The sequence below is a fragment of the Cherax quadricarinatus genome, chromosome 18, assembly GCF_038502225.1.
Source record: "Cherax quadricarinatus isolate ZL_2023a chromosome 18, ASM3850222v1, whole genome shotgun sequence".
Lineage (NCBI taxonomy): Eukaryota > Metazoa > Arthropoda > Malacostraca > Decapoda > Parastacidae > Cherax > Cherax quadricarinatus.
Genome location: NC_091309.1, coordinates 13,441,274 through 13,466,273, shown reverse-complemented (window position 1 = coordinate 13,466,273; position 25,000 = coordinate 13,441,274). Strand labels below are relative to the sequence as shown.

General features: G+C 41.2%; 1 protein-coding gene across 4 annotated transcripts in view; it reads left to right on the top strand.

Annotated features, from left to right (window-relative positions):
* The window catches only part of LOC128689397 (PHD and RING finger domain-containing protein 1), an 82,323-nt gene that overhangs the window by 43,287 nt on the left and 14,036 nt on the right, over window positions 1–25,000 (top strand). For all 4 annotated transcript variants that reach the window (XM_070086208.1, XM_070086209.1, XM_070086210.1 and 1 more), the window contains 3 exons: window positions 13,048–13,259; window positions 16,393–20,450; window positions 22,602–22,669. In XM_070086208.1, coding sequence (XP_069942309.1) covers window positions 13,048–13,259; window positions 16,393–20,450; window positions 22,602–22,669 — 4,338 coding nt within the window. The remainder of the gene's footprint in view (window positions 1–13,047; window positions 13,260–16,392; window positions 20,451–22,601; window positions 22,670–25,000) is intronic.

The following is a 25,000-nucleotide window of genomic DNA, read 5'->3' as shown; positions in this document are numbered from 1 at the left end:
AAGGTGGACAAAGACAGGATGTTCCAGAGATGGGACACAGAAACAAGAGGTCACAATTGGAAGTTGAAGACTCGGATGAATCAAAGGGATGTTAGGAAGTATTTCTTCAGTCATAGAGTAGTCAGGCCGTGGAATAGCCTAGAAAGTGAAGTAGTGGAGGTGGGAACCATTCATAGTTTTAAGGCGAGGTATGATAAAGCTCATGGAGCAGGGAGAGAGAGGACCTAGTAGCAATCAGTGAAGAGGTGGGGCCAGAACCTATGAATCGACCCCTGCAACCACAAATAGGCGAGTACACACACACGCACACACCCACACACACACACACACACACACACACACACACACACACACACACACACACACACACACACACACACACACACACAAAGGCGATGGGACCGGACAACATCTCCCCATGGGTCCTTAGAGAAGGAGCAGAGATGCTGTGTGTGCCTCTAACCACAATCTTCAACACATCCCTTGAAACTGGGCAACTACCTGAGAAATGGAAGACAGCTAATGTAGTCCCCATATTTAAGAAAGGAAACAGAAACGAGGCACTAAACTACAGACCTGTGTCTCTGACATGTATTGTGTGCAAAGTCATGGAGAAGATTATCAGGAGGAGAGTGGTCGAACACCTGGAAAGGAACAAGATTATAAATGAAAACCAGCATGGGTTCATGGAAGGCAAATCCTGTATCACAAACCTCCTGGAGTTTTATGACAAGGTAACAGAAGTAATACACGAGAGAGAGGGGTGGGTAGATTGCGTTTTCCTAGACTGCAGGAAGGCCTTTGACACAGTTCCCCACAAGAGATTAGTGCAGAAGCTGTAGGATCAGGCACATATAAAAGGGAGGGCACTGCAATGGATAAGGGAATACCTGACAGGGAGGCAGCAACGAGTCATGGTACGTGAAGAGGTATCACAGTGGGCGCCTGTTACGAGCGGGGTCCCACAGGGGTCAGTTCTAGGACCAGTGCTATTTTTGATATATGTGAACAACATGATGGAAGGAATAGACTCTGAAGTGTCCCTGTTCGCAGATGATGTGAAGTTGATGAGAAGAATTAAATCGGACGAGGATGAGGCAGGACTGCAAAGAGACCTGGACAGGCTGGACATGTGGTCCAGTAACTGGCTTCTCGAATTCAATCCAGCCAAATGCAAAGTCATGAAGATTGGGGAGGGGCAAAGAAGACCGCAGACAGAGTATAGGCTAGGTGGACAAAGACTACAGACCTCACTCAGGGAGAAAGACCTTGGGGTGACCATAACACCGAGCACATCACCGGAGGCACACATCAACCAAATAACCGCTGCAGCATACGGGCGCCTGGCAAACCTGAGAATAGCGTTCCGATACCTTAATAAGGAATCGTTCAAGACACTGTACACTGTGTATGTTAGGCCCATACTGGAGTATGCAGCACCAGTCTGGAACCCACACCTGGTCAAGCACGTCAAGAAGTTAGAGAAAGTACAAAGGTTTGCAACAAGGCTAGTCCCAGAGCTCAAGGGAATGTCGTACGAGGAAAGGTTAAGGGAAATCGGACTGACGACACTGGAGGACAGAAGGGTCAGGGGAGACATGATAACGACATACAAGATACTGCGGGGAATAGACAAGGTGGACAGAGATAGGATGTTCCAGAGAGGGGACACAGGGACAAGGGGTCACAACTGGAAGCTGAAGACTCAGACGAGTCACAGGGACGTTAGGAAGTATTTCTTCAGTCATAGAGTTGTCAGCAAGTGGAATAGCCTAGCAAGTGAAGTAGTGGAGGCAGGAACCATACATAGTTTTAAGAAGAGGTATGACAAAGCTCAGGAAGCAGAGAGAGAGAGGATCCAGTAGCGATCAGTGAAGAGGCGGGGCCAGGAGCTGAGTCTCGACCCCTGCAACCACAATTAGGTGAGTACAATTAGGTGAGTACACACACACACACACACACACACACTCTCTCTCTCTCTCACACAGGGTTTGGCAAGGTTAAGGATCCCTAGCTTTATTGTCTCTGTATAAGGTGCTCTTTCTTTCTCTCTTTCTTTCTTTCTCTCTTTCTCTCTCTTTCTTTCTCTATTTTTTTTTTTTTTTTTTTTTTTTATACACAGGGTTTGGCAAGGTTAAGGGTCCCTAGCTTTATTGTCCCTGTATAAGGTGCTCTTTCTTTCTCTCCTCCTTTCTCTCTCTCTTTCTCTATCTCTTTTTTTTTTTTTTTTTTACACAGGGTTTGACAAGGTTAAAGATCCCTAGCTTTATTGACAAGCTATTTACAGGTTAAGGATTCCTAACTTTATTGGCAAGCTAAGAGCTGTTACCTACATCAGCTCATTTGAAAGCATTTTTATTGTTGAGACATACAAGTAGGGAACAGGATGAAGTTGGAGCCATCTGTGGGCCAGCCTTTTCATTTGATCAACTGACTTTATCTCGTTGACATCATTTTGCTGTACGAATGTGTTCCATACTCGAGTCATCCTGGGTATATAGGATCTCAGATGGAGTGATGTTCTGGAGAAGGGTACAGCCAGAGTGAAGTTGCTGCTTTCTGCCCGTCTTGTGGCATAAAAGCTTGTTTCACGCTGTCCTCGAAGTGGATCCAAGTGTGGTACTTTGACAATATTGGCCTTGTACATAACAGTAAGGCCACCCACATCCCTCCTTTGTTGAAAGCTCTGCTGAAATGACAGATTTATCCATGATGGGTCCAGGTGAGAGATGAGACGTCTTGCTCTGTTCTCTACTCTGTCAAGCAGTCGCAGATGAGAGGGGGGACAGGCAAACCAAGAAAGCGGAGCATACTCAAGGTGTGAGCGTACTTGTGCCTCATACAGAATCTTGCAACCCCTTCTGTCAAGCAGATGCGAGATATGGCGAAGTGCTGTAAGCATCCTGGCTGCCTTGTTTGCAAGATTTACAACATGTTTCTTCATTGTTAGTTTGGAGTCAAATTTCACCCCAAGGATATCAACTTCTCCAGGTGCCAACACCCTCCCATTCATCCTTACTACTGCACCAGCATTACCATCGTGGTGCTTAGAGACGATCATCATTTGCGTTTTCTCAGGTGCAAATGTTACTTGCCATCTATTTCCCCAAGCTGATATAGCTCTTAGCTGGTGATTGATGTAGCTTAGAGCAGCTGGCATTTCTTCTCTTGGATAAGTGAATGTCAGTGTGCAGTCATCTGCATATGCATGTGATTCTGGGATGAGATGAAGAAGGCCGTTGAAGTAGACATTCCATAACAATGGTCCCAGCATGCTTCCTTGTGGAACACTTGCCCCAATAGGATGTCTTGCTGATTCCGTTCCATTGAGAACTGCCCTTAGAGATCTACCATGAAGGCAGTCACTGAGGAGACATAGCATAGAGCCTGCAATTCCCAGTGCTTGAAGTTTTGCTAAGAGGCCCTGGTGCCACACCCGGTCGAAAGCACCAGCAATGTCCAGTGCTACCACACAGCTGACTTTGGATTCATTCAGTGACTGGTGCCACTTAGTGGAGAGGTTTAACAACAGATCAGCAGCAGAGTAACCTTTCCTGAAGCCATATTGACGATCACAAAGTAGTGAGTGATAGTCAAAAAAAACTGTCATTTATCTTGAGATTATTGTCTCAAGGATCTTACCAGTGATTGACAGGAGTGACACTGGTCTGTAGTTGCTGATTTCTGCTCTGCTCTTCTTTTTGTGAACAGGGACTACATTTGCCTCTTTCCATAGAGAGGGCCATTTACACTGTACTAGGCAGTGCTGAAAGATGCGAGTTAGAGGTGCTGCTAGCTGATCTGCACATCTTCTCAGCAATCTTGGGCTCAACTTGTCTGGGCCCACAGCCTTTTCTTGGTCAAGCAATTTAAGAAGGAAATGCACCTCCTCCTGCCTTATTGTCACCACCGACAGTTTTGACACAGTTTTTGCAGCTAGCCAAGGAGGGACCCTTGCTGGATCAGGAACTTGCATTTTGGTAGCAAAGTGTTCAGCAAAGAGGTCCGCCTTCTCTTGACTACTAGTAGAGGTGGTCCCATCCTGTCGATTTAGAGGTGGAATTCATCAGGCAGATAACCTTGTCTGTCCTTGACCAGGGACCACCAGGCTTTGGAGCCTACCCTACCTGATGCTAGCTTTCTTTCAGTGTCCACCTCCCATTTAGCAATGGCCCACTTTTGAACGTCACCCATATGTCTACAGGCTTGCCTGTGCAAGTTCCTGTTATAGGTGGTAGGATGTCTCTTATACCTTCGCCATGCTTTGTACTTAGCAGTAGCAGCCTCTCTACAACAAAAGCCAAACCAAGGCAGATCCGTAGGCTTCGTCACATATTGCCGGTGAGGAATGTGTTTTTGTTGTAGATTAAGGATGTGTCCAGTGAAGGCTTTCACTTGGTTGTCAACATCCCCTTGGAGAAGAGCATTCCAATTAGTGGTGACAAGCTCAGAGCGAAGGGCTGGCCAATTACCTTTTTCCCATAGCCAGGTTGTGCGTGTGGACTCCTCACCTCATTCTGTTGGGATCTTAAGTGTCGTAAAAACAGCCTTGTGGTCAGACGATCCAACATAGCCGAGGGGTTGACAAGTGACTATGCCTTCTGCCAGATCACTCACTACTGGGTCAAGGGAGGAGCCAGAGATGTGAGTTTCTCATGTCAAACACTGCAAGAAGGTCATCAAAGTCCCTTTGTATAAGGTGCTGGTTGAGGTCACCAACAATTATGATATGTTGACAGTTGTGTTGTAGCAGAAGGGAGTCAATATTTTCCATTAGGAAGTTGATGGGATCTGCATGTTGCCACTGAGGTCTGTACATTGCACATGCTAGTACAGAGGTACTAGTGTTTATGCAGAGCTTGAAGAACATTTCAAGATGTGTAGGGGTGGCAACATCAATGTGCTGGGCATGAACACTTTTAGAGAAGCACACAGCAACACCTCCTCCTTGCCCTTGCCTGTCTCTTCTCATCCATGAGGTGTAGCCAGCAATTCTTGCAAAATTTTCTGGAGTCCTGTCATCCAAAAATGTTTCAACAACAGCTATCATGTCGGGACGTCGAGTGTTCACAAAACTGTGTGTGAGCTCTCCAACATTAGTAATGAAACCTCTAATGTTGGCCGACAGGATGCTGATAGACTGGCTCCTCATGATGATGTGGTCAGCTTGAGGTGGTGGGTGTGTAGGGCATGTAAGGTGCCTGCCCTTGAGAGAGGTAGGGTACTGAGGCAGCTGCAGGGATGTAGGTCTGTGGTCTTGTATAAGGCACAATACTACCTGCTGGGCTGGGATAGGAGTAGCTGAGTGGGTGACGTGTGAGAGTGTTCACCAATTCAAAGATCCTGCTGGTTTGTTCCGAGAACAGGTCTCTAAACAGGTGGTCCTGTCTGTCAAGTTCCTTTTTCTTCCTCCTCTCTCTCTTTCTTTCTCTCTCTCTTTCTCTCTCTCTTTCTCTCTCTCTCTCTCTCTCTCTCTTTCTCTCTTTCTCTCTCTCTTTCTCTCTCTTTCTCTCTCTCTCTCTCTCTCTTTCTCTCTTTCTCTCTCTCTCTCTCTCTCTCTCTCTCTCTCTCTCTCTCTCTCTCTCTCTCTCTCTCTCTCTCTCTCTCTCTCTCTCTCTCTCTCTCTCTCTCTCTCTCTCTCTCTTTCTTTCTCTCTCTTTCTCTTTCTCTCTCTTTCTCTCTCTCTCTTTTTCTCTTTCTCTCTCTTTTTCTCTCTCTTTCTTTTCTCTTTCTTTCTCTCTTTTTTTTACACAGGGTTTGACAAGGTTAAGGATCCCTAGCTTTATTGACAGCTATTTACAGGTTAAGGATTCCTAACTTTATTGGCAAGCTAAGAGCTGTTACCTACATCAGCTCATTTGAAAGCATTTTTATTATGAGACATACAAGTAGGGAACAGGATGAAGTTGGAGCCATCTGTGGGCAAGCATTTTCATTTGATCAACTGACTTTATCTCGTTGACATCATTATGCTGTACGAATGTGTTCCATACTCGAGTCATCCTGGGTATGTATGATCTCAGATGTAGTGATGTTCTGGAGAAGGGTACAGCCAGAGTGAAATTGCTGCTTTCTGCCCGTCTTGTGGCATAAAAGGTGTGAGCGTACTTGTGCCTCGTACAGAATCTTGCAACCCCTACCGTAAACAGTGGATAACAAACTGCAGATTTCAGACCTCCGAATACGGGGGTCCTACTATATACAGTAGGGTCCCGCTTTACAGCGTTTCGCTTTACGGTGTTCCGCTAATACGGTCATTTCAAATTATGACCAAAACTCTCTATACTGCTCCCCCCACCTGACTTTATAATACGGTCACCGTGCCCCACCCGGTTTGTTTACATTCTATGTGAGATCGGTAAGCACTAAGTCTCTCCATTATGTCTGGAAACTCCAAAATTTCAAGTGTTTTTAAAAGTTATTTCATATTTTATATATACTCTGATAATTATACTTATGTATACCTGTACCTAAATAAACTTACACACTGTGCTGGCGTGCAGGTACACATTAACCCTTTCAGGGTCGACAGGCCCTCTCAGAGACTTGTTCTCAGGGTCGGCCAAATCTAAAAAAAAAAAAATTTTTTTTTTCTTATGAAAAAATGGGGAATCTTTTCCCGATCATAATGACACCAAAAGTGTGAAATTTTATGGAAAACTTACGGAATTATGCTCTCGTGAAGTTAGCGGTCTCGACGATGTTTATGCATTGGCGATTTTGCCCACTTTGAGCCCTATTTTCGGCCAATTCCAGTGTACTTGTTGACAAAAATCATAACTATTTCACTAGAACTCCATTATTTCTATCGAATGAGTGCAAGAAACAACCCATTTACTGATTTCAACTATCCAATACAGTGGTCAAAATTTAGCAATTTTGCCAATTTCACACAAATTTCAAAAGATGCCAATTTCCGAACAGGGTCCAGAATAAACAAGAAAGACATTCCTGGCACTAAAATAACATTTCCTCTGTTCATTAGTCACGTCCCCATGCCCCTCTTACATTCTTTTGCTTTCCACTTTGAATTTCTATTCTCAAAAAAACAGAAGATTTACTGTTATGCAGACTACTGCATTGGTGTAGAAATGGTATAAATATTATCAGCACACTTGTGAAAGAATATTAGACTCACCAGTTGACGTGTATTGGACGCATAGCATGATTTGTTTACTTTTGAGCTTTGGTAAAAATCAAACATTTCTGCTAATTTGAGCGCAATTTCAAGGTAGTTTTCTTTGTAAAACCAGTCAAAATCATCACACTTTCTGTAATATGTCTTCCATTCTATAAAATGAGACCAGGAAAACTAGAATACAACAATAAATACCATACGAAAATACAGTGCAAAGTCGCTGTTTTAATCCAAAAACACGGTCAAAGTTTTTTTCTCTCATTACGCTCTGTGTGCTGCAGGATTTTTTTTTATACCGTGCACACTGACCACATAGACCCATTCTTTCATATGTAGGCCTACCAACTTTCTCTCACTAGATTTGAGGGCAGTAGAATTTAGGCATACTAGTACGTCAAAAATCCTGGTACTTAAGTCGTACTAGTACGGCTGAAACCCTGAAAGGGTTAAAATCAGTAAGAGTGTCTTATGTCTCGAGATACCATATTAGTAATGATGATGATGATGATGATAATCACTGAGTCTCATTAAATGTCATATATTACGTTAATATACATATTTTCATTAATCCATTTATGATGGGTAACTGTAGAAAATTATTCCTTTCATATGTAAGTAAGTTTATTCAGGTGTACACAAATACAGTTACATAGATTATCATACATAGCAGCATATGTGTAAAGTACCTAGGATAACCCAAGAAAAAAGTCCGTGTGGCTTATTTCCATTGCCTTCACTCAGAGCTTCATTTCTTCTAAAAATGGTGTTACATGAAAATGGGAGTGTTCCTCTTTATTTATTCCTTCATATCAATGTAGAGACAGCTTGTACACAATGTAACTTGTACACAAACCAGACGTGTACACTTTGTTTATTCACAAAACTTGCATTTGCCTGGTTTGTTTACATAACTCTGCACCTGCCCTCCTTCATGTACTCATTATCTCTCTCTCTCATTTATTTTTTTTATCTTGTTTACTAACCTCTTACCCTACATTAAGACTACAAATATTTTAAGGTAAGTAATGAGTGAACTGCATATACATTTTATCGCTCTGGGATGCTTAAATGTCATAGAATATTATGTGTGGGTGGGTTGGCCTGGCTGGCTACCATACACACCACACTTGATTTCTTACAATAAATGTTACTCACCTCTGACCCTACATTAAGACTACAAATATTTTAAGGTAAGTAATGAGTGAACTGTATATGCATTTTATCGCTCTGGGATGCTTAAATGTCATTGAATATTATGTATGGGTGGGGTGGTCTGGTATGGTAGTCTGGCTGACTACCATACATATTATTCATCTCACCCTAGATTAAGACTACAAATATTTTAAGGTAAGTATAGGTAGTAGGTTGGTAGACAGCAACCACCCAGGGAGGTACTACCGTCCTGCCAAGTGAGTGTAAAACGAAGCCTGTGATTGTTTTACATGATGGTAGGATTGCTGATGTCTTTTGTCTGTCTCATAAATATGCAAGATTACAGGCATGTCTTGCTACTTCTACTTACACTTAGGTCACACTACACATACATGTACACATTTATTTATACACACTCATCTGAGTTTTCTTTGATTTTATCTTAATAGTTCTTGGTCTTATTAATTTTCCTTTTATATCCATGGGGAAGTGGAATAAGAATCTTTCCTCCGTAAGCCATGCGTGTTGTAAAAGTCAACTAAAATGCCGGGAACAATGGGCTAGTAACCCCTTTTCCTGTAAAGATTACTAAAAAGAATAAGAAGAAGAAAATTGTCAAAGTGGGAAGTCTGAATGTGCGTGGATGTTGTGCAGATGATAAGAAAGAGATGATTGTGGATGTTATGAATGAGAAGAAGCTGGATGTCCTGGCTTTAAGTGAAACAAAGCTGAAGGGGGTGGGAGAGTTTCAGTGGAGAGGAATAAATGGGATTAGGTCAGGGGTTTCAAATAGAGTTAGAGCTAAAGAAGGAGTAGCAATAATGTTGAAGGATAAGCTATGGCAGGAAAAGAGGGACTATAAATGTATTAATTCAAGGATTATGTGGAGTAAAATAAAGATTGGATGTGAAAAGTGGGTTATAATAAGCGTGTATGCACCTGGAGAAGAGAGAAGTGTAGAGGAGAGAGAGAGATTTTGGGAAATGTTGAGTGAATGCGTGGGGAGTTTTGAATCAAGTGTGAGAGTAATGGTGGTTGGGGATTTTAATGCTAAAGTGGGTAAAAATGTTATGGAGGGAGTAGTAGGTAAATTTGGGGTGCCAGGGGTAAATGTAAATGGGGAGCCTTTAATTGAGCTATGTGTAGAAAGAAATTTGGTAATAAGTAATACATATTTTATGAAAAAGAGGATAAATAAATATACAAGGTATGATGTAGCACGTAATGAAAGTAGTTTATTAGATTATGTATTGGTGGATAAAAGGTTGATGGGTAGGCTCCAGGATGTACATGTTTATAGAGGGGCAACTGATATATCGGATCATTATTTAGTTGTAGCTACAGTTAGAGTAAGAGGTAGATGGGAAAAGAGGAAGGTGGCAACAACAAGTAAGAGGGAAGTGAAAGTGTATAAACTAAGGGAGGAGGAAGTTCGGGTGAGATATAAGCGACTATTGGCAGAAAGGTGGGCTAGTGCAAAGATGAGTAGTGGGGGGGTTGAAGAGGGTTGGAATAGTTTTAAAAATGCAGTATTAGAATGTGGGGCAGAAGTTTGTGGTTATAGGAGGGTGGGGGCAGGAGGAAAGAGGAGTGATTGGTGGAATGATGAAGTAAAGGGTGTGATAAAAGAGAAAAAGGTAGCTTATGAGAGGTTTTTACAAAGCAGAAGTGTTATAAGAAGAGCAGAGTATATGGAGAGTAAAAGAAAGGTAAAGAGAGTGGTGAGAGAGTGCAAAAGGAGAGCAGATGATAGAGTGGGAGAGGCACTGTCAAGAAATTTTAATGAAAATAAGAAAAAATTTTGGAGTGAGTTAAACAAGTTAAGAAAGCCTAGGGAAAATATGGATTTGTCAGTTAAAAACAGAGTAGGGGAGTTAGTAGATGGGGAGATGGAGGTATTGGGTAGATGGCGAGAATATTTTGAGGAACTTTTAAATGTTAAGGAAGAAACAGAGGCAGTAATTTCATGCACTGGTCAGGGAGGTATACCATCTTTTAGGAGTGAAGAAGAGCAGAATGTAAGTGTGGGGGAGGTACGTGAGGCATTACGTAAAATGAAAGGGGGTAAAGCAGCTGGAACTGATGGGATCATGACAGAAATGTTAAAAGCAGGGGGGGATATAGTGTTGGAGTGGTTGGTACTTTTGTTTAATAAATGTATGAAAGAGGGGAAGGTACCTAGGGATTGGCAGAGAGCATGTATAGTCCCTTTATATAAAGGGAAAGGGGACAAAAGAGACTGTAAAAATTATAGAGGAATAAGCTTACTGAGTATACCAGGAAAAGTGTACGGTAGGGTTATAATTGAAAGAATTAGAGGTAAGACAGAATGTAGGATTGCGGATGAGCAAGGAGGTTTTAGAGTGGGTAGGGGATGTGTAGATCAGGTGTTTACATTGAAGCATATATGTGAACAGTATTTAGATAAAGATAGGGAAGTTTTTATTGCATTTATGGATTTAGAAAAGGCATATGATAGAGTGGATAGAGGAGCAATGTGGCAGATGTTGCAAGTATATGGAATAGGTGGTAAGTTATTAAATGCTGTAAAGAGTTTTTATGAGGATAGTGAGGCTCAGGTTAGGGTGTGTAGAAGAGAGGGAGACTACTTCCCGGTAAAAGTAGGTCTTAGACAGGGATGTGTAATGTCACCATGGTTGTTTAATATATTTATAGATGGGGTTGTAAAGGAAGTAAATGCTAGGGTGTTTGGGAGAGGGGTGGGATTAAATTATGGGGAATCAAATTCAAAATGGGAATTGACACAGTTACTTTTTGCTGATGATACTGTGCTTATGGGAGATTCTAAAGAAAAATTGCAAAGGTTAGTGGATGAGTTTGGGAATGTGTGTAAAGGTAGAAAGTTGAAAGTGAACATAGAAAAGAGTAAGGTGATGAGGGTGTCAAATGATTTAGATAAAGAAAAATTGGATATCAAATTGGGGAGGAGGAGTATGGAAGAAGTGAATGTTTTCAGATACTTGGGAGTTGACGTGTCGGCGGATGGATTTATGAAGGATGAGGTTAATCATAGAATTGATGAGGGAAAAAAGGTGAGTGGTGCGTTGAGGTATATGTGGAGTCAAAAAACGTTATCTATGGAGGCAAAGAAGGGAATGTATGAAAGTATAGTAGTACCAACACTCTTATATGGGTGTGAAGCTTGGGTGGTAAATGCAGCAGCGAGGAGACGGTTGGAGGCAGCGGAGATGTCCTGTTTAAGGGCAATGTGTGGTGTAAATATTATGCAGAAAATTCGGAGTGTGGAAATTAGGAGAAGGTGTGGAGTTAATAAAAGTATTAGTCAGAGGGCAGAAGAGGGGTTGTTGAGGTGGTTTGGTCATTTAGAGAGAATGGATCACAGTAGAATGACATGGAAAGCATATAAATCTATAGGGGAAGGAAGGCGGGGTAGGGGTCGTCCTCGAAAGGGTTGGAGAGAGGGGGTAAAGGAGGTTTTGTGGGTAAGGGGCTTGGACTTCCAGCAAGCGTGCGTGAGCGTGTTAGATAGGAGTGAATGGAGACGAATGGTACTTGGGACCTGACGATCTGTTGGAGTGTGAGCAGGGTAATATTTAGTGAAGGGATTCAGGGAAACCGGTTATTTTCATATAGTCGGACTTGAGTCCTGGAAATGGGAAGTACAATGCCTGCACTTTAAAGGAGGGGTTTGGGATATTGGCAGTTTGGAGGGATATGTTGTGTATCTTTATATGTTTATGCTTCTAGACTGTTGTATTCTGAGCACCTCTGCAAAAACAGTGATAATGTGCGAGTGTGGTGAAAGTGTTGAATGATGATGAAAGTATTTTCTTTTTGGGGATTTTCTTTCTTTTTTGGGTCACCCTGCCTCGGTGGGAGACGGCCGACTTGTTGAAAAAAAAAAAAAAAAAAAAAAAAAAGTAATGAGTATACTATATGTGTATTTTACTTTTTTATTGTTTTTTTAATGCTGCCTAGTTCTGTTGCTAACTTAATATATGTTAGTGTACACTTGTTATCTAGTATTATATGCATTTATAAGTGGAAACAAGGGTGTTCCACTTTACGGCGATTTCCGCTTTACGGCAGTAGCCTCGAACCTAACCTGCCATGTAAGTGGGGCCCTACTGTATAAGCAGTTTTTTGTTTACATACATGCCTATGATAAGTTGGTAAATTATGCACAGTAAGTTAAGAATTGGCACTTTTTCACTGATGGGAAGCACTTCATACCTTTTCTTAGCCTTTGAAGAACCACCACCACCACTGCTTTTGTGTTTTGGTGCCAATAAGCAAAATTAAGGGTTATTTTCAAGCCACAATAAACCATGGAAATCAAACCCGCAGATATGAGGGTCCTACTGTAGTCATTCTACTTTCGTATTGTTTGTTTTAGGCTTAGTTGTATTGAGCAGTGTAAACATGTTATCAGGTGTTGTATATGCATTCGATAGTGAAAAAAATTGTTATTTTCCTCTCGCTGGCAATTTTCGCTTAGCAGTGGGGGTTGAGAGCCTGTCAAAAAAATGGGGCCCTCCTGTATATGTTGGAGTATGCTGCATTCCACTTGAGTAAAACTTAATACAGTTTTTTTTTTTAGCACTGTAATTCTTCTTTCTCTTGTGTGACTTCTCTGTAATATTATGATGCTTCAGTTAATATATTTTCCTGTGACTTTTCCCTCCTTTCATAATTTCTCACATTTAACTTCTCATAATTCATTATGAATTTGTCTTAAGATTTAGATCTGACCCTAATGTTATTTTTCATCACAGATTACCAAGAAAGTAAAACTACCTGTCCCTGCCATGACTCCAAAAGGAAGAATAGCAGAGGCTCTTGGTATAAAACCATCTAAACCATGGGAACGTGTACCAACAATGCAGCCTTTCAGCAAAGATCCAGGTCTTGGAGCCTTGAGAGCTAATGCAGCACTACCTCATCTTTCTCTTTTAGGGGTGAATGCCGATGTAGATGTAAATTCTGAGTAAGTTGCCCATTTTTAATTGTTTAATAATTATTTGCCTGGTAGAAACAGTAAATTAATGAGTGGAGGAGTAACAATAACAGCTCATTGTGTCTGCACAAGTATGAGTTTATGGGGAGTAATTTGAACTTATAAATAAGATGGCTTGAAGGGTGTACAGCCTCTCCTCACTTAGCGACGTATTCGTTTACCAACGACTTAGACTTACAATGGGCTCTGACCAGTATGCATACCTAAATAATGTATATTAGAGCTGATTTCCTCTTTTATGTTTATTAGAGTATACAGTGGAACCTCAAATTTTGAACTTAATCCGTTCCAGAACTAGTTCTAAAGTCGAAAAGTTTGAAAGGTGAAGCAATATGTCCCATAAGAAATACTGGAAATACAATTAATCCGTTCCAGAAACCAAAAAATATTCACAAAAAAAATACATTTTATAGATAGTATTACATTATAGTTTTACATACACACAACAAATATAGTATACAATTATTAATAAATTTAAATAAACATATAAAATAACATTTTTACTTACCTTTATTGAAGATTGGTGATGGCATCTGGAAGATAGGGAGGAGGAGAGAGGGAGTTGGGATTAGTGTTTGGAAAGGGAATCACCCCTCATAAGGACTTTAGGTATCAAAGCCCTCTCTGGGGTTACTTCCCTTCTCTGTCTTTTAATGCCACTAGGACCAGCTTGAGAGTCACTGGACCCCTGTCTCACAAAATAACTGTCAACAGTCCTCTGTTTCTGGTGCCTCTTCAAGATTTCCCTAAAATGGGACATGGTTCTGTCACTGAACTTGTTGCAAAGATGGCTTGTTTCAGCTTGCTCAGGGTGGTACTTCTCCACAAACATTTGGACATCATTCCACTTGACGCAAATTTCCTTAATCTTTGAATCGGCATGCCACTTCCTTGCCTTTTCACAAATAATCATCTCTGAAACATTATCACCTGCCTTCTCTTTATCCTTGATCCATACCAGCAACAACTTCTCAACCTGATCGATTGTCTGTGGTCTTTTTTTGGTTAGCATATCAACACCTTTTGCAACATCAGCTTCCTTGATTTGGTCTTTCTTTGCCAGGATAGAAGCGATGGTCAACTTGTTTTTCCCATACATCCTGGCAAGCTCAACAAGTCGCACACCACTCTCATACTTCTGTATGATTTCCTTCTTCACATCTGTGGTGTTTCTCACTTTCTTTACCACAGGGGTACCACTAGCAAGTTTCTTTGGGCCCATGGTATTTTATGTCACAGTCCCACAAGCACTAAACACAATGAATTAATCGTAAAATGTTTGAATGAGACCACAGGTTAGTGTTCACTCAAGCATCAACAAAACCAGACTCTCTCACGGCGCCTGTGCAGGGACGCGGACAGAGCAGGCTGGTGGACAGGTCCGGTACCCGGCGGTTCAAAAGAAGGGGCGAGTTCGATAATAGGGACAAAGTTGGTTCGAAAAAAGCAGTCAATTTTCAAAGAGTTCGATAAGCGATCCATTCGAAATTTTAGGTTCCTCTGTACTACTGTATAAACATTTAAAAATATACCAGAAATGTTATAAATGGTGTAAAGGTGACATTAAAACAATATCAGAGATGGTTGACACAAACCCACTACCATTATAGTATGCTCCTCACTTAGTGATGAATTCATTTACTGATGTGGTCTTAGGAACAGAGAGGCTGTATATATCTGTAGTAGACGGAAGGACGGGTAGGGATTGTCCTAGGAAAGGATGGAGGGAGGGGGTAAAAGAGGATTTGTGTGCAAGGGGCCTTGACATGTAGCAGCCATGTGTGAGCATTTTAGATAGTGAATGGAAACAAATGGTTTTTGGGACTTGACAAGCTGTTGGAGTGTAAGCAGGGTAATATTTTTTGAAGGGATTCAGGGAAACTGGATAGCCAGACTTGAGTCATGGAAGTGAGAAGTACACCTTAAAGGCTGTTTGGAGTGACATCTGGTGATATCTGGGCACTTCTATGATTATGTGTGAATGATGGTAAAAGTGTTGAATGATAATGAAAGTGTTTCTTTTTTGGGTCACCCTACCTCAGTGGGAGACGGCCAACGTGTTGAAAAAAAAATGTTAGGTTAGGTATCCCTCATCCGAAATTTTGAAATTCAAAAAGCTCCAAAATCAAAAACATTTTTCAAGCTCCAACTTGATGCCACAAATGGAAAATTTCGGTCGGCTCTGGTGAAGTTCTTGGGTATTGTGCGGGGTTTCTGCATACCCAGATAGTTGCTACATGTGATCTTTCATTTCCTGGATGGGGCTCTAACTCTGGTGGTGCCACTTTGTTATCAACAGTCGTCACCACCAGCAGACCTACGTGCATTACTGTGATTACCGTGTGTTTTGTGCTTATTCTCTGCTCTGTGTTGCAGATATATTGTTGAAAATGTTAAAAAGGCCTGTAGATACCCCCTATGGGTAAAGTGTACTCTAGCCTTTTAATCAAAACATGGCTTCGTTGGTGGAGTCTGAAAGCCTGCCATTGTTTGTTCAGCAGCTGATGCCCGTATTCTGCCAATGCTGCTCTGCTGCTTTTTTTAAAAATGTTGTATAAGACTATCTTCAGGCTGTGTTTATAAGTCGTATGTGAAATGTAAATAGATTGCATGTTTAAACTTGGGGTCCTATCCCCAAGCTATCTCATTATATTCCAAAATCTGGAATAAAATTCTCAAATTCAAGACACTTCTGGCTCCAAGCATTTTGGATAAGGGATACTCAACCTGTATAATATTTATTTGCATCAGAATTTACAGAATGTACATGTGTAATTTGTTATGTTTGTACTTATCATTAGGAGATAAACCAAAGTATCTGTAACAAATGCTAGATCTGAGATTCTTATGTTTTCATATTTTTATTATACTGTGTATCTATTACTATCATTTTAGTCTTGTTTCTCAATTGAAAGCATCATGTCTGAAAGCTGTAGTATAAGTTTACTTCCTTTGTCTTCGCTTAATTATTTTTTTTTAAACTTGTTGCCTTAATTTGAAATTTCTTTATTTTTCATTCTCCTTACCATACTAAAATAACTTAAATGACATGGTTTATTTATTCTTCATAAATTCATTAATTTTTCCTTTTTCTTTTCTGAAGGCCTGATGAATATGGAGATGCCATTCTAGCTTCAGGAATAAGAAGAGGGAGAGTAATGGACACAAGCCAAGCTCTTGCACGTCGAAAGGCACTCTCAGTTAGAGCTCTTATGTCTCATACCTCTATTCGTACTGCAGTGGCAAAATATAGAAAAATAGAAAATAGCACAAACATTACCAGTGATCTTTTGGGCTCAATAATGGAGACCCAGTCCTTCATTTTAAAACCAAGCAAATACAACAATCTTCTTAAGGTTCCCATTAATCCAGGTAGTCCTACACATGAACGCCTTCAGTTAAATGGAAGGATAGGAGCAGTTGCACGAGCAGCTGGGCCAGAGTCACCAGGCAGACAGCAGTCTGGTGGAGATGGCCAGTCATCCTCTCCCTCAAGACAGCCACAACAGCTTGGTCAATCAGCAAGTGGTGGTAGTGGAAGTTCTCCACGAGGTGGTAACAGTAGAACTCAGGGAGATGACCCAGCAGGATCAAGGTCTTATTCTTCATTTCTGAAAGGAAGTGGGGATGATGGTAGAGGAGGAGGATCTTATTGTGAAGTACCTAGTGGCAGCTGTAATGGTAGTGAAAAGAAGGAAAAGAAACAAGAGGATAAAAAGAAAAATGATGATGATGATGAGATTGATATTTATAGTGATATAGAACCCGAAGTACCTGAAGTAGAAGAGGAAGAGGAGGAGGAGGATGATGATGAGGAAGGCGATGTTGAAAACTTTAAGAGTAGCATATCTATTGTTGCAACATCAGAGGCTGATAAAAAAGAAATTAATAATAAAATTGATCCTGAGTCAAGTGATGATGAACTTGTGATTGATGATAGTGATAAACCAGAGTGTAGAGGAAATGTGGACGCTATGCCCAGGAGAATAGTTGTTGAGGAAGCTGAGGAAAACAATGTTGTAGGCAGTAGTAACTTGCCTGGTTTGAATGACTTTGAACTGGAAGCTGTGTCAGATACAGATACCCCTGAGTTAGAGAAATCTGCTAATAGTTCAATTTCCTTATCTGATAGCAATATGGGAGATCATGAAGTGACTAGTAGCACAAATGAAAATCCAAATCCTAATAAATCTGAATGTTTGGTTAAAGAAATATTTGGTGAAAGTGATGAAGAAAAAAGTAGAGACAGAAATAACCAACCCATTATTGGGTTAGAAGGGCTTGAAACTGAAACTATATCTGACAATGAAGAGATTAGCTTTGATGATAATGATGATAATATTGAGGAAGGTGAAATTCCCAGTGAAACTCCTAGGCATGTTACTCCTCCTTTCCATCGTCCTCGTGTTAATTTACAGATCCGGCGAGTGATAGAAGTTTCTCCGTCCCCTAGAGACCAGGAAGGAGAGTATGAAGAAGGTGAAATAATTGACGAGAATGCCAAGCGTAGAGAAAAAAAGAAAGATAAAAAAGAGAAAAATAAGAAAGATAAAGATAAAGAACCAAAGGATGGTGATAAAGAACAAGGTGATACAGAAAAGGACAAAGAAAATACAGTTCCTGAAATTGAGTCAGTATCACCTAAAGAGCCAGTGGCTGCAGTCCCTGAGAGACCAAAGACTCCTCCTTTAAAGTTAAAAACGAAAGCTAAACAAAAAGATAAAGAAAAAGATGTTTCTTTTAAAAAGGTTTCAAAAAATACGAAGGAAAGAAACTATAGAGATAATGAAAAGGAGGACAGAGAAAGAAGAGGGACAAAAAATAGCAGAAACCGAGATGTTCAAGACGTAGGGCGAGATAGAAATAGAGATAGGGAGAGAGGGGATAGAGACAGAAATATTGAGAGAAATAGAGACTCAAACCGAAGAAGACTAAGAGATAGAGAAAGAAAAAAAGAACCCAAAAGAAAAGAAATGGAGAGGTATAATGTCAGGAAAATGATTACTCAGAAAGAGGAAGAAAGGAAAAAAAAAGATGAATTTGGACGTGATGTAGCACTAAGGTCACGATCTAGATCCAGATCTAGACGAAAATCTAGATCACGGTCAAGAAAACGTTCCAGATCACGGTCACGTCATGGCTCTAGATCACGAAAGGGCAGAAGAAGTTATTCGCGTTCGCCTTCACGTTCTCATAATAAAAAACGGGCAAGGAGGAGGAGCTATTCCTCGTCTTCCTCTTCCTCATACACGTCTTCAAGTTCTAGCTCAAGTTCCAGTTCATCTTCAAGGTCTAGATCTCGTGGACGAAGCAGAGATAAAAGAAGAAGAAGAACACGAAGTAGAACAAGAACACCGGTTAAAAAGAAACCAGAGAAGAAGAAAGTTGTCATTCCTGCCAAGCCAAAAGAGAAGGTAAAACAAAAACCTAAGAAAATTAATCCAGTTGTGGAAAAGAAAAAGGAAAGAAAAAAAGATGATAAAAAGAAAGATCGATTGGTGGAGAAGAGAGAAGAAACGAGACTTGAAAGAGATAAGAGGAAAAAAAAAAGAAAGTCTCCTTTGCAGAGTAAAGAAGTGTATCAGGCTGGTGGAAGTATTATGGTGAGTGTTAGTTTTAATAGAGCACCAGGAAAGGAAAATAAAGATGGTAAAAAGAAGAAAGAGAGAAATGTTAAATTAGAAGGAGAGGCGAGAAGGCGAGCAAGAAGAGAAAACACAAAAGTTCATAGGAGTCCTTTTAGAAATTGGTCAAGAAGTCGAACGCCATCTCCAAGTGGTAAACGAACGCCTCTTCAAGATGAACCAATGTGGTCACCAGATCGATTGGCTGAGACTCGCAATAAAGAAAAGCCACCTAAAAGTCCAGAAATTATAGATTTAGATGTGATTATGGTCACACCACCACCTCAGGAACCCATCCTCATCTCTGACTCAGAAGATGAGGGTATTACTCGGTTGCCTCCAGATTTAGGCACCACACCTGTGCCTCCTGTTAGACCTCAGGGACCTAAAACTCCTCCAGAGCCTGCGGTCAAGTTTACTCTTTCAAGCAAGCAGGTGCTCAAACCTATTAATAATCCATTACGTGATGAGGAGGAGGAGGAAGAACCCCCAGCTCCTGCTAGAGGACCCAATACTCCACCAGGTCCTCCTCCAGAATCAGATGAATCTGTTGGAAGGGCAAAGTCTCCAGCAGTTGGAGTACCACACTCTCCTGCTGGTTCTCCCCCAGGTTCCTCCCCTGAGCCAGATGTTTATGATCCCTTTGAACCAACAAAGTCTCCATCTCCTCCAGGTTCCCCTCAGCAGGAGGCCCGGGTTAGCAGCAGCGATCAGACTGAAACTGTAGAAAAAGCCTCTCCTGAAGTTGTAGTTGCACCAAAAGCTGCTTCTCCTCCACCTTTACCAACAGAACCACCAGAACCTGAGGAGAGACCACCTGAACCTCAGAAACCACCTGAAGAAGAAGCCACAAGTACTGTACCCCCTACTGCAGCACCTGCTGCTCCTGTGGCTGTGACAACAAATGCTGCCCTTAAAACGCCTAAAGTTGCCAAAGCTCCAAAAACAACTGCTGTACCTGCTAAAGCAGCTGCTCCAAAGACTGCAGCACCTGCTCCTGCTACAGTTCCAACAAATCCCATTAATCAAATATTTCCTGGTCTCCCTGCCAATGTTGCTAATATTCTATATCCAGCAGCCATAGCAGCTGCAGTACGCAGTGCTAGCGGTGGTATCATACGTCCACAAGTTGTACAAACTGTAGCAGCTCCAGACTTTTCACGACCTCCTCCAGGCAACCTCTTAAACCGCCCTCTTCCAATGACTATAATAGCTCCCACACGACTTGGAGAAAAAGGCAGAGCAACACAGAATGGAAGAGATGTTACACATACAGATGTAATCGACATGGATCTGGATTCGCCAAATTCTCCAGATAGTTCTGACGTTAGTGACATGTTCGAGCCACCTTCACCCCATTCAACACACCAATCCGAGAAACCTTCTCCTAGAAAAACAAGGAGCCAAGCAAGAACAGCAACCATAAAGGCTGGTAAAGGAGGTGGAGATAAATTTGATAACCTTTTTGGAGGTCGAGGTGGACGCAAGTTTGGCACACCTCACAAACACAAGTTTGGTAGAAAAGTAAAACCTGGAGGTAAGATAAACTTAAGGGTGCATTTTTTCATACTATATACATTACCTCTAATACTTTGTTTCCTTGGAAAACTCGCCCATTTTAACAAGATTCTCATAGAATTTTCCCTAAATATAGGCACACTTAGGTTGGTAGCCCACAACTCTCCTTCATTGTGACTGCAATGGAAGTCATAGAAATACTTTGCACTGAGATGATTGCTTGACTTTTTTTTTTTGTGTGTGTGTGTGTGTGTGCACATGCACGTAACTGCATCTGTGCCTGTATGTGGTGCAGGGGTAAAGTCTTAGCTTCTGGCTCCACCTCAGCTTGCTGCTTTTGTGTACTCTCCTATTTTTGGTTGCTGGGGTTGATTCTCAGAAACTGGCCCTGCTTCATAACTTACCACTCTCCAGATTTACTCCCTTTTAACTTTGAGGGCTCTGTTGTACTTTTCCTCACCAAGATCATTCTATTTCCCAACCACTCGGAAACTGAAGGAATACTTTACAACATCCCTGTCGCCATGGGTGGTGCCTGTTTTTTTAATTTGGGGGCTAAGGGCACTTGCATTTGCAGACCAAGCACACTTTTTACTTAAATTATACATTCTTCTTCTTTCAACGTACCAGCCGTATCCCACCAAGGTGGGGTGGCCCAAAAGGAAAAACGAAAGTTTCTCCCTTCAAATTTAGTAATATATACAGGAATAGGGGTTACTAGCCCCTTGCTCCAGTCATTTTAGCTGCCTCTTACGACACGCATGGCTTACAGAGGAAGAATTCTGTTCCACTTCCTCATGGAGATAAGAGGAAGTAAACAAGAACTAGAAAGAAAATAGCAGAAAACCCAGAGGGGTGTGTGTATATATATATGCCTGTACATGTATGTGTAGTGTGACCTAAGTGTAAGTAGAAGTAGCAAGACGTACCTGAAATCTTGCATGTTTATGAGACAAAAAATGACACCAGTAATCCTATCCTCATGTAAAACAATTACAAGCTTTCGTTTTACACTCACTTGGCAGGACGGTAGTACCTCCCTGGGCGGTTGCTGTCTACCAACCTACTACCTAGATTAAATAATATATATATATATTTTTTTTTTTTTTTTTTTTTTTTCAACAAGTCGGCCGTCTCCCACCGAGGCAGGGTGACCCAAAAAAGAAAGAAAATCCCCAAAAAGAAAATACTTTCATCATCATTCAACACTTTCACCACACTCGCACATTATCACTGTTTTTGCAGAGGTGCTCAGATTACAACAGTCTAGAAGCATACACGTATAAAGATACACAACATATCCCTCCAAACTGCCAATATCCCAAACCCCTCCTTTAAAGTGCAGGCATTGTACTTCCCATTTCCAGGACTCAAGTCCGACTATATGAAAATAATATATATCAGATCAATTATAATAACAACGTTTTCTAAAGATCCTTTTATTCACAATTTATAAGAGTGAGAAAATAAATGTCCATATCAAAGAACAAGAACAATAATTAAACTAAATTACATCAATGTATAACTTGCCATTAAAAAAATGAACATATTAATGTAATGATGTACAGGAAGATGATGATATTGTAATATCCAATCAAGCACTAAACTGAAAGGTGTGTTATGCAGGAAGTTACTTTGATGAAATACTCAGGGTAACCGAAAGGTTATAGCAGATTCTTTTGTTACGTTTGAAAACAAAAGTATCAATGATGCCTTCAATGTTCAAACTCTTGGCTCATTTCAAATTTATAAATGCAACTTGTGTATTGCTTATTCTGCTATCACTACAGCTGTTCCTCAAGCAAGTTTTTGTAAGTCTCAGGCAGGAAAAACTGTTTACAAGCTGAAGAATTTACTGGCAAAAATCACACTGATGCACACCAGCTTACATAGATCTGTGAAAGCATCATGGTATGGTCTGAACATAGCAGCTAATTCAAGTGACATTGACAGAATGTGACCTTTTTTCTTCTCAAGATGAAGTAGCACTTGATGAAGCTTAACACTTAAATTTTCCTTTGATAATTAAAAGATATATTGAAGTTAAAATAAGAGATAAGTGAATTAATACCTTCCAATATGTAACAAAGTAGTTAGTTTTGTATTGTTCTACTTAAGATGAATGATATTAAAATCTAATTTAATTATTGATTCAGTATTTTACTTACAGGCAAAAAAGGTGAAGGTAATGAAGAAGATATACCAAGTTCAGCAGTGGATTTACAAGTGAAAGAAAAGGTGAGTTTACAGAGGATTATAGCAATGGTAATTATTTAGAAATATAGCAGTTATGTAGAACCCTAATTATTACACTACAGGTCTGCCATCACTAATCCAGCAATCAATTATCTGGTTCCATCAGTAATCTGACACTAATTTCAGCTAGCATAATTTCAAATTTCATCATTATGCTGACTGAAATCATTATACTGTCTAAAATTTCATCATTATACTGACTTAGAAATTGTGCAGATGGTTGTAAATCCACAGCAGCAAGCCAGTGGCGGAGAAAGCAGTGATGAAAATGAGGAAGATGTAGCAGAAAGTCTCTGTTGATAGGTTACTTAAGTATTCTAAAGGTTACTTAAGTATTCTAACCTAACCACTGTAATCCGGCAAACTCACTAATCCAGCACACTACAGGTTCCAGTGATGCCGGATTAGTGATGGCTGACCTGTACTGTATATTTTAGCGATGTATCAGATGTGAAAATTTCGATATCTGCAGATGCAGATGTGTATGAGGATATCTTATTTTGTGGATGCACATGCGGATATCTGCTTACAGGAAAATGCGGATGTGGATGTCACATCTTGACATCCTCATGGATGCAGTTTTTGTAGGATAGTCATAAAACACCAGATTTTGTTTTTTAACCATATGACAAATACTTTTATTACATAATACTGCCTGTCAAATTTTTTATGTTTTTTGAGGAGTTTGAGCAACACAGTGTGTCGCTCTCACTTTTGCTACACTGAGAATTCATTAATTTTCCACAAAAACCTATACCACTATCTATTTCTAGTTTAAAGACCTAACAGCTCCCTCCACTGCATTGGCCAGTGCTCCCACCCCGACCCTAGATAAGTGAACCCCATCCCTGGCATACATGTCATGTCTGCCATAGAAGAGGTCCCAGTTGTCTATGAATGTTACTGAATTTTCCTTGCAGTGTTTGTCCAGCCAGCAATTGATGCCAATTGCCCTGGACAACCATTCATTTCCAACTCCTTTCTTGGTCAAAATGCCACATATCACAGGGTTCCCATCCTTCTTCCTAATAATGTCTATTGCTGCCTTATATGTTCTAACTAAATCCTCACTTCTATACTTCCCTACATCATTGCCTCCAGCACTGAGGCAGATAGCAGGATTGGTCCCATTTCCATTCATGATGTCAAGCCAGTGAACAATATCCTCCAGCCCAGCCACAGGAAAGCAAACCCTCTGTCTCCTACTCATATCCTTCAAGCAGAAGGCCCTACCCATATACCTACCTTGGCTATCCCCAACAGCAACAATGTTTTTACCTTCCCTGGAGTCGTTCGTCGTGACTTTCCCAGTAGTTGACTCACATTCATCTGGTAGCACAGAAAAGGAGTTCGAAGTTTCCACAACAGTCTTTTTCTTCTTCATCGTTTCTTCCTCTCCATTTGTCTTCTTGATCTTCAGCTTCGTTCCATGCTGTCCGGCCACTGCCCAGGTTCCCTTCTTGACCTGAGGACTACTACGAATCCTCTTGTTTTCCTCCATCAGTCGCCTTATTTCGAGCTTCGCTACCCTCAATTCCTCCTTAAGCTGCTGGTAAAGTTGCTCAGTGGAGGACTTCTTGGTTCAGTCCACAGAGTACACTAGACATGTCTTCACTGAGCTAAGTACAGGTCACCACTGAGCTAAGTACAGGTCACCACTGAGCTAAGTACAGGTCACCACTGAGCTAAGTACAGGTCACCACTGAGCTAAGCACAGGTCACCACCGAGGTAGGTACAGGCCACCACCGAGCTAAGTACAGGTCACCACCGAGCTAAGTACAGGTCACCACCGAGCTAAGTACAGGTCACCACTGAGCTAAGTACAGGTCACCACTGAGCTAAGCACAGGTCACCACCGAGGTAGGTACAGGCCACCACCGAGCTAAGTACAGGTCACCACCGAGCTAAGTACAGGTCACCACCGAGCTAAGTACAGGTCACAACCGAGCTAAGTACAGGTAACCACTGAGCTAAGTACAGGTAACCACTGAGCTAAGTACAGGTCACCACCAAGCTAAGTACAGGTCACCACCGAGCTAAGTACAGGTCACCACCGAGCTAAGTACAGGTCACACACATGAATGCGTGTGCACACGCATGCCCGCACACACACACACGCCCATACACACACGCCTGCCTGCCCGCACACACACACACACACACACACACACACACACACACACACACACACACACACACACACACTTACTACCGGTAGTTATTAGCAGTAAGAATACTTAGGAAGCTAGGAAGTCCTCTCTCAATGTGAACAAGGAAAATGATAATAACCAGCAACAATTAATACGTAAATC